General features: G+C 36.9%; 2 protein-coding genes and 1 non-coding gene across 4 annotated transcripts; 1 reads left to right on the top strand and 2 right to left on the bottom strand.

The window, feature by feature from the left end:
* Positions 1-811: 811 nt before the first annotated feature.
* On the bottom strand, positions 812-882 carry TRNAG-GCC (transfer RNA glycine (anticodon GCC)). Its single transcript has one exon. It is a non-coding gene; the product is annotated as a tRNA-Gly (tRNA).
* Positions 883-969: 87 nt separating this feature from the next.
* On the top strand, positions 970-4,015 carry LOC145558399 (putative protein phosphatase 2C 1). 2 transcript variants are annotated; one of them, XM_081619627.1, is made up of 11 exons: positions 970-1,185; positions 1,699-1,750; positions 1,853-1,932; positions 2,032-2,113; positions 2,338-2,408; positions 2,492-2,571; positions 2,855-2,952; positions 3,098-3,221; positions 3,319-3,401; positions 3,497-3,545; positions 3,639-4,015. In XM_081619627.1, the coding sequence occupies exons 1-11, from the start codon at positions 1,034-1,036 to the stop codon at positions 3,734-3,736; spliced, it is 969 nt and encodes a 322-aa protein (XP_081475753.1). In that variant the 5' UTR covers positions 970-1,033; the 3' UTR covers positions 3,737-4,015. The 2 variants fall into 2 exon arrangements, with proteins under 2 accessions (XP_081475753.1, XP_081475754.1); XM_081619628.1 differs by having other exon boundaries at positions 1,051-1,190; positions 1,704-1,750.
* A 512-nt stretch (positions 4,016-4,527) lies between these two features.
* Positions 4,528-6,901, bottom strand: LOC145558400 (large ribosomal subunit protein uL13w-like). The gene is made up of 5 exons (XM_081619629.1): positions 6,780-6,901; positions 6,407-6,674; positions 5,687-5,803; positions 5,494-5,581; positions 4,528-4,866 (listed from the first exon to the last, which is right to left on the bottom strand). The coding sequence occupies exons 1-5, from the start codon at positions 6,781-6,783 to the stop codon at positions 4,723-4,725; spliced, it is 621 nt and encodes a 206-aa protein (XP_081475755.1). The 5' UTR covers positions 6,784-6,901; the 3' UTR covers positions 4,528-4,722.
* Between the last annotated feature and the right edge of the window lie 2,704 nt (positions 6,902-9,605).

The following is a 9,605-nucleotide window of genomic DNA, read 5'->3' as shown; positions in this document are numbered from 1 at the left end:
GGACCTGGTTGAACCAATTCCAATTCCGGTTCCGAATTTTAGGACCCGGTTCCAACCAATTCCAAGTCCGGGTTCTTAAATTTTGACCGGGTACCCGGTTTGCTCACCCCTAGTGGCGATTGTTGTTGAGGTGAGTCGTGATTTGTGGGTCTTGGCGGTTGTAGGTGTGGGACTGTGGGCTGCTGATGTTGCTTTGTTTGTGCGGCAGGTGGAGAATGTGGTTGTTGGTAAGTAATGTTGGTTTTGGTGGCGAGAAGGGTGAAGGTTAAGGTGTGAGTATAGTCGGCACCGACGACCGGAGGAGGGGGGTTTTGGGCGGGCCAGCACCAGGGGGCAGGGGGTCAAGCTTCGAGTGGTTGGTAGTGGGGTGGTTGGCATTTGGAAGGCTGTTTTGCTTTTTTTTTTTTTTTTTTTAATTTCTTTTTTTTTTTTGTAAAAATTATCAAAAAAAAAAAAGAAGCCTTGACCAATTATTTAATGACACGTGAATTTTTACCTAGTATAACAGGTAAGGTGACTTGTTCGGTTCATTTTGGGAGAATAAAGGCAAACTGGTGTTTATATTGGGCAGATTTAAAGGTTGGTTCATTTTGGAATAATGGAGCAAAGGTTGGTTTATTGTTGTTAAATTTTCCAAAATCATATTCTCTTCATGTATTCAAAAGTTGTTTTTGCTTTTAATACCCATTTTTATTTCATATTAGTGATTTATCACTAGTCTTGTAAAGTATATATACAAATTTTGGATAGTACGGAAAAAAAAAAAAAAAAAAAAAAGTTCAAAAATGTTGGGGAAAGAAAAAAAAAATATTGCACCAGCCGGGAATCGAACCCGGGTCTGTACCGTGGCAGGGTACTATTCTACCACTAGACCACTGGTGCTTATTGATAATATTTTCTTTCTTTATTAGATACATAATAGTAATTGCAAAGTTATCTGATGCTGCAAATTGCTTATCCCCCAAAAGAAACGAGTCCACAAGATTGATAAGGTGAAGAGATTTACCGAAGAAAGGAAAAGGAGAAGAGAAAAATGGTGGTTAATAGTAGCAGTGCATTCAGATCTTCATTGAGCTCATTTTTATTACCAACGAAAGTGACGAAACTATCATTAGGCAACAGAATTACCCTGCTTCCACTTTCTAATGTTGCTGCTCTTTCATCTCAAGTTACTTATCCTATCAAGTAATGTTCTTATTTATACATTTTTTTTTTTTAATTGTTAAACTATCATATTGTATAGCATATGAGTATTTGACTGTTAGTTGAAAAACAAGAAAAGATAATGATCAAATCCTACACAATTCTTTCTTAAAATCTTACCGTTTGAGCTTTGCTAGTTTATGAGATTGGATGATGCTTTGTACTATTTCATGATCTAGAATGATTCTTTGAGTATTTTACAAAAGTCTTTCATTTGATTCTCTTCAATATAAGCTTGATATTATTTCAAATTTGTGATGGGTTGTTACTTGTACTAGTAGAACCTTATTATGACCAATAATATACGAAGTATAATTTAGAGAAATCTTCAGTAGCTATGATTTATGAATTGTATATACAAAGCATCAACTAAGTTTAAGTCATTATGATAGAGTATAAAACATATTCCTGGGCCCCAACCAAATATTTTAGTTGATAAAAGTGCAGAATTACATGTTATTAAATCTGATGATTGTGAATTGTGATTATTCATAGGTCAGAGATGTCACTTTGTGTTGGAACACATCTTATACCTCATCCAAACAAGGTATGTAGGTAGTCTTCTTTGCTGCTTTCTATTTTTCCCGCGGCATTCAATTCTTTGTATAGCCTATGGAAGGGAGTTGATATGATAGTTCTGCCTTTGTAGATTGAAAGGGGAGGAGAAGATGCTTTTTTCATTAGCAGCCACGGCGGTGGAGCTATAGCTGTTGCAGATGGAGTGTCAGGGTATGCAGTATGCATACTTCCTTACTCGTTACTAACTGATACTGTCTGAATAGTTGAATATTTATACTTTGTGTTGCGACTGCTGTCATTATGTGGCAGGTGGGCAGAACGCGATGTTGATCCTGCATTGTTTTCTAGGGAGCTGATGGCACATGCATCATCAATGGTGTATGATACAGAGGTAGTCACAGTTTCTATAAAAAAAAAAAGTTAAGCCTGTAGCATGTCAGTTAATTAGATGGAGAAGAAAACCAAAGGGAAACACATAGTTCCGATTGATTAATTAGCTCAACCAATTCACATTATTCAATCCCCTGCTATGTATGCCTTTTCTTCCTTAGTTTAAGCCTATCAAGGCATGTAGTATTGTCCAACTAAGCAAGGTGTCTATTTATATGCCAACAGGTGAATTATGATCCGCAGGTTTTGTTGAAAAAGGCGCATGCAGCTACCTCTTCAATGGGTTCAGCAACAGTGTAGGTTAACTCTCTAGTGAATACACACACAATGTACTAAAAATATTTTAATTTGATTGTCTGATCTCTCACTTAACATACAGAATTGTTGCTATGATGGAAGGAAATGGGACTCTTAAGATTGCAAATGTTGGAGATTGTGGACTACGTGTTATTCGCAAAGGTGGTTACTGATACTAAAACTACTAATCTGAACTAAATCTACATCTTCTGTCCACTTTCTATGTTCTGCATTTGTGTCAATCCTCCTTTTTGATTCATAATATAATGAAGGCTGCACCACTTATACTAACAGAGTAAAAGTATATGTATATTGATGAATCTGTCTTAGCGAGTGACATACAAGTGTTACATAAGATGTGGGGCAGAATTAAGATGAATTGGTTCTTCTGAAGTTCTGATTATGTTTTCGTGTTAACAAATACCGGGGCTTAGTGATTCTGCAGGACAAATAATGTTCTCAACATGCACTCAAGAGCATTACTTTGATTGTCCTTATCAGTTGAGCTCAGAAACTTCAGGTCAAACATACCTAGATGCAATGGTAAGAAAATGTTAGGCCTGTTTTACTTTCCAAACATCTTTTACTCAAACTACTGTCAAACATTAATCCCTTTTTGTATGTCATCATATCTTTCACACTTCATTCATTAATAGTTTTGATTTCTTAATTGCTTAAATATAAACAGGTGAGCAGTGTAAAATTGGAGGAGGGAGACATTGTAGTTATGGGATCAGATGGTCTTTTCGACAATGTTTATGACAGAGAAATTGCATCAACTGTTGCAAGCAACAGCGACGTAGCAGAAGCCGGTACTTCCTCCTGCTATAAAATTTACAGTAAATATATTGTTTCTCGGAATTATTAATCTTGAAGAAGTCCTAACTTAGTTGGATTTTTTTATGCTAGCCAAGGCATTAGCTAGGCTAGCTAGAGATCACTCAATGGACATCAGTTTCGACTCTCCTTATTCATCAGAAGCTCGAACCAAGGTAAAACAATCCTAGTAAGAATGTTGTTTGTTCCTCCTAAGTTGTTCATTACACCATACACTTGGTTAACTCATTCAATATAATCGGTGTTGTAGGGTATTGATGTGCCAGATTGGAAGAAGTTGCTAGGAATGAAGCTAACAGGCATTGATTACATATCTTTAGTCAAATCAATTCTTATTGATACTTTCTTGTGTGATGCTTACAGATTAACCGAAATGTGTGGTCATTAAGCAGGGGGGAAATTGGATGATATCACCGTCGTCGTTGGTGAAGTTGTAAAGCTCGCTGAAAGTTCCTCGGATATGGTTCAGACTTCAGAGATTAACAAGTAAATCAAAGCTTGCCTGTTCTTCAGGCTATGTGGTTGAGCTGATAGCAGTGATGGATCCAGAAAATCTAAAATGGGAATGTACATTAAATATCAAGCTAGAAATTCCTCTGTTTTCAAAGCTTATCTTTACCCTATTGGTATTAATTTTATGATTTTGAGAATGCAAAAGCAAATACTGAATCAATTAAAATGAAACAAATTGTTTTTGTCAAAGCATTACAATTCTCTTTAATATAGTTTGAGGAACTCCATGCTTAATATACTGAATCATTGATTACAATTCTCTTTAATATAGTTTTTGTCTAAGCATGTGCAAGTAACCTGTTTCATCCACGGATCCACCCTCTTCGCCCTCCTCATAAGCATGTGCTAGTAACCTGCTTGCCTGGAAGGTAAGGAAAAGAGGTTGTAACCATTGTATAGTAGTGGCTGGGGAGGGGGAAGGCTGTGGCGGTGCGTGAAACTAATATAAGTTTGTTTAGTCTATAACCAGTTAGACAATTCTCTACAGCCTACAGTGTCTACCAGATCCATCGCGAAGTGAAAGGAGTCCAACAAAATCAAAATCCAACATCCGTGTTAACTACACTTCTGCAGCCTGCTTGTCCTGTAAAATTGAGTTTTAGTCTAGGAGCACATATGTCAAACTGCAGTATGTTGCTTAAGGTGTAAATTGGAGCTTCACAAGCAAAAGCCAAGGTTTAAGTTTAGGTCTTGACAAACTCTGAGCCTAAGACAAGCTAGATTAAGATTTACTCAGGTAGAACAGAGACCTATATATGCTCAAAAAAGTTAAGCACCACAACAAATGACCTACATTCATCATATTAGGTGGCCAACAAAATCAAAATTAGTGCCAAAACACACGATAACAAAGATGATGGATGTATGACACAAATGATTTAAGACTAAATGGCAATACATAAAAAGTATAAAACAACTCAATTTGTCTAGTTTAACAAAACTGGAAGCAATCAACTTCTATCCTCAATACTTGACTGGTGCAAGAATTTCTAGTTGGGAACCAAGCTTCTCCTCAGTTGCCTTCTCAGCCTTCACCCTCAATTTGTTGAGCTGCTTCTTCCTTTCGTAAACAACTTTGGACCTCTCCTTTCTCTTCTCCTCAAGCTCCTGCAAGTCAAAACAACAGTCAGCAGAAAAATACCAACACAGCAAGTTAAGACAGATTTAGTTCATAGTTCCAGGATTCAAGAACAGATGAGATCAAATATCACAACCAGGTTTCCATCATAGCAAACAAGTCATGCACACATAAAATTCTAAACTTCAAGCAAACAAGTTCCTACATTAGAGAATGTGTATATTAAAACAATGCCTCATTAGTAGCACCAGCAGATTGAACGGGAGCAAAAAAATCAATTCAAATACATACTTCATCTGATGAAAACATATTGCTTGAGCAAATGCAAAAGGTTGCAGACAATAGAATTTTAAGCATCAGCTAACATTTATTATAATTATAATGAAATATGGTCAAACAACAATGACAAGACTAATTTATTTAAACCAGAACATACACATGCTGAGAAAACTACAATTTTCAGATCATAATAGGACTAATGAATGCAGTCCACAATAGAAACTAATTTAAGTCTATGTATCAACCAAGTATAATAAAGCACCACAATTATAACATGATAAGTAACTAAACATGAGCAAAAAAACAATTTAAACGAGGTTCAACAAGCAAATAAGTAGAGATAAACGACGACAAAAGCTACTAAAAAATATGCGTACCCTGATGGTGTCGTAGTGGTTCCAGCCGACTTCCTTTGATAGACGGCCAAGCAAGCAGTATTTGTGACCCTTTTGAAGCCTCAACACCCTGAATTAACCCAACATGTGACACTGTCAATACTTAGAGGCAAAATGTCACAGCAAAATCAAATTCGAAACTGTAATCAACAAAATTAAGAATGATCCAACTCACTTGAGAGCGTCGGGAACAACCACCCTCTTGATTTTGTCATAAGGTGGGGGAACTCCCTCATACACCTTCAACCTTGCCAATGCAGCGGCTCCCCTCTTTGTCTTGTGAGGAATCATACTAAACAAGCAATTTCACAATCAATACCATTTACCACAAACGATGATCACTAAACAAAAAATCAAACTCTAATCACAAGGAGACCAGAACCTCTAAAACCATAAGAGTGTATTAATCTACGAGAGGATCCAACCATATTTTATCTCACAATTAAATCTTTTTCTTCTACTCTGTATTTTTCAAGTAATAAAAGCTTTTTAATAAAGTGGCAGAAAAACAAATGTAGCAATTTGTGATAGGAGATAAACATGAATGTTAATCTTGGAGGCAAACTTTAATCTACAACAATCAGAATTATAAACCTATTAACTTGATTCAACAAAATGCGTTATGTTTAAATTAAAATAAAGAATAGGATTTAGTAATTAAATCAAAAACAGGCAGAAATAAGTACTCTATCCTCTAAATATCACAGTTAGCTAAATCCAATTTTCAAGCATAAATAATAAATTAAGTGAAAAATCGCAAAAAAAATTCATGAACAAACTACATTTCTCAAACATAGAAGCAATCCTATATCATCATGTATCAATCAAACATAAAAAAAATAGCAAATAAAACAAAAAATACAGAATCCAAAATACAGAGAAAATCAGGAAATACCCTCGAACAGTACGCCAGAAGATCTTAGAAGGAGCACGGAAATGAATAGGACCATGAGAAGGCTTAGTGTTCATCCTCTTACGAAGAAATCGAAGGTACTTCATCTTCTGCCGAACAAGACCACCAGAAAGTGCGATCTCTTCGCAACGAACCACAACAACACGCTGCCCAGTAAGAAGCTCCTTTGCAACAATGGAGGCTAGACGCCCCAACATGTGGTGTCGGGCATCCACGACCACTCTCTTCGCCATTACTCCTGAGCCTGAAACTGCAATCAACATTCACAGTTATCATATTGAACAATGATCAAAATTACATAAAATTGTTGCGCAAATTCGAACAAGAAGAAGAAGAAAGAGAGAGATGGAGTTACCCATGGCTGCTGCAGCAGAGAAATGCTGAAATTAGGGTTTTGGTTTCGACTAATAATTGAAATAGGGGCTTGGAGGGTTAGGGTTTCTTCTCATACTTCGGTTTTTATGATAATGGCCTTCTGTTTCGTAAAGTGGGCCATTTTTTGGGCTTTTATTTAGTGGAAATGCGCTTTGGATATCACCATTGTAATTACCGGCCAGGCTCGGCCCGTTAAAATTGACTATGATATAGTGGAATTTTGACCCATTCGATAATTTAAGTGACCCGAATAGATTAACTCCATAAGACCCCGTTTTTTAGAGCTGCTCTGTTGAGTCCTGCTCTGCTCAAATCAAATATGTTCTGCTCTGTCTGTTTTTAAATAATAATTAATAATAACAACAATAATAATTAATATTTAATAAAAAAAAAAGTATTAATATTGTATTGATGATAATAATTTATTATTTTGAATAATTATAATTATTATTAATATTAAAAATAATTTTAATAATTATTAATATTAATAATAATTAATATTTATTAATCATAATAATAATTAATAATAATTATTATCAATAATAATATTTAATAATTCAAACTATAAAAAAATTAATATTTAATAATATTATTAATTAATAATTTCTAATAATTATAACAATTCTTTCAAAAAAAATAAATAATAATAACAATTAATAACAATTTCTTTTATAAACATTTGATATTAGAATCATAATGTGTAGAAACATTTTATGTGGGTATTGATTGTTAGTTCATTGAGTTGAATTATTTTTCAAATCTTTCCATACATTTTAAGATTTTAAAAAAAAAAAAAAAAAAAAAAAAAAAAAAAAAAAAGTTGTTTTCAAGTAGTACTTTGTATATTATTATTATTTTAAGGGTAAAAAATATATGATTAAGACAAATTTATAAGTAAAATCATTATTACTCATTAAATCATTTTATTTTAAAATTTTTGTGAAATAAATATAAGTAAACCGTTGTCTTTTATCTTTCTACTATTAACATATGTTAAATGTGGTACACATATATTTATGTTTTCATATGATAAGGTGATTGGCAAGCCTGATGACATCTCTTGTTGGGTTCAATTGCTTGTGTTGCCTCTCTGTGTCCTTAAAACCTTTTCCCCAAGGAGTAGTCGCGAGTGTTCTTCGGGTGTCAGGCGTCAGCGACAGGAAGAGGGTATCACCTCTGCTATTCGTTCTTGGTGTGAGCCTGGTGGTTCTGTGCAGCTTGTGCGTGACACGTTGGCTGATGTGTCTCCACCTTTGTTGGATGCTGATGAGGACCATGATTTGTCTGAGCGTAATATTAAGCAGTGTAAGAGAAAGATTTCTGACGGACATTACACTGCTGCGGTTAGGGTTCTTTCGTCTTCTGGTCTTGCCCCTTACAATGACGCTACTCTTGCAGATTTACAAGCTAAGCACCCTTCCTTTCCGGCTCCTATCTTCCCGGATATTCCCGTTGATCAGCACCTTATTGCTACTCCTGCTGTTGTTGTGGATCAGATTAGGGGTTTTCCGCGAGGTACGTCATGCGGTAGAGACGGCTTGCGTGCTCAACACCTTATGGATTGTTTGAGTGGTGCTGCAGTTGCTATTTCGGATGAGTTGGTGGACTCTATTACGCAAGTGGTTAATCTTTTTCTCGCTGGGAAATGTCCTGCTGTGTTGGGAGAATACATTGCTAGTGCTCCTCTTACGCCACTTGTCAAGCCTGGTGGTGGTATTCGGCCTATTGTTGTAGGTACTGTTTGGAGGCGTCTGGTTTCAAAGGTTGGTGCTGCTTTGATTGGTCCGCGTCTGGGAAGTTATCTAGGAGGTCTTCAATTTGGTGTTGGGGTGCCGGCGGGTGGTGAGGCTATTCTTCATGTAGTTAATCGTTTGGTTGAGGCGCGTGGTGGTGATGTTGGCCTCTCCATGTTGTTAGTGGATTTCCAGAATGCCTTTAATTTGGTAGACCGGTCGGCTTTGTTGCGTGAGGTTCGTCTCCGTTGTCCTTCTCTCTCTCGTTGGGTTGAATTCTGTTACTCTACTCCAGCCAGGTTGTTTTACGGGGAGCATATCTTATGGTCATGTCAGGGGGTGCAACAAGGTGATCCTCTAGGTCCTTTGCTTTTTGCTTTGGTTCTTCACCCGTTAGTGTGCCAAATCAGGGATTCTTTTGACTTATGTTTGCAAGCTTGGTATTTAGATGACGGTACTATTATTGGTGATACCTTAGTGGTAGGGAAAGTTTTGGAGTTGATTTTGGCGGAGGGACCTCGTCTCGGACTCCATGTCAACGTTGAGAAAACGGAAGTATTCTGGCCTTTGGAGGACCCTCGTAGTCGTCTCGTCGGTGTCTTTCCTCCAAATATTAGTCGTCCTTTGCATGGTGTTAAGTTGCTGGGTGGTCCTGTCAGTGCTGATTCCTCTTTCTGTGGTGAGCTTGTTTCGCAGAGAGTGTCGAAGACCATTGTGCTAATGGATGTTGTTGCTAAGCTCGATGATCCCCAATGCGAGTTGTTACTTCTTCGTGCGTGTACTGGGGTTTCAAAACTCTACTTTGCTATGCGCACTTGTCCTCCTCGTCTTTTTGAAACGGCACAGGTTTCATTTGACGTGGCCCTTCGAGCTTCTTTAGAGCTTATTGTAACTGCTTCGGGGCCTGGTTTTGGTGATTGGCAATGACGACTTGCCACCTTACCTTTTTCTTATGGTGGTTTGGGTGTATATTCGGCGGGTGTTGTTCGGCATTACGCTTTCCTTGCGTCGCGTCTCCAGTCTTCTGGTCTTCAAGCTACGCTTCTTCGCGATTCTGGTATTGTTGGTCCGGG

Source organism: Chenopodium album, chromosome 9 (genome assembly GCF_948465745.1).
Source record: "Chenopodium album chromosome 9, dcCheAlbu1.1, whole genome shotgun sequence".
Taxonomy (NCBI): Eukaryota; Viridiplantae; Streptophyta; class Magnoliopsida; order Caryophyllales; family Amaranthaceae; genus Chenopodium; species Chenopodium album.
This window is presented reverse-complemented; position numbering and strand designations above follow the sequence as displayed.

What these genes read in the sequence shown, in the direction of transcription:
- LOC145558399 (XM_081619627.1), top strand. Translation starts at nt 1,034, where the DNA reads ATGGTGGTTAATAGTAGCAGTGCATTCAGATCTTCATTGAGCTCATTT. An exon ending in CAATGGTGTATGATACAGAG is followed by an intron (nt 2,114 to 2,337) that starts GTAGTCACAGTT and finishes ATATGCCAACAG; the next exon opens with GTGAATTATGATCCGCAGGT. An exon ending in TCAATGGGTTCAGCAACAGT is followed by an intron (nt 2,409 to 2,491) that starts GTAGGTTAACTC and finishes CTTAACATACAG; the next exon opens with AATTGTTGCTATGATGGAAG.
- LOC145558400 (XM_081619629.1), bottom strand. An exon ending in TTCTGGCGTACTGTTCGAGG is followed by an intron (nt 5,804 to 6,406) that starts GTATTTCCTGAT and finishes TTGCTTGTTTAG; the next exon opens with TATGATTCCTCACAAGACAA. An exon ending in GTTGTTCCCGACGCTCTCAA is followed by an intron (nt 5,582 to 5,686) that starts GTGAGTTGGATC and finishes GGGTTAATTCAG; the next exon opens with GGTGTTGAGGCTTCAAAAGG.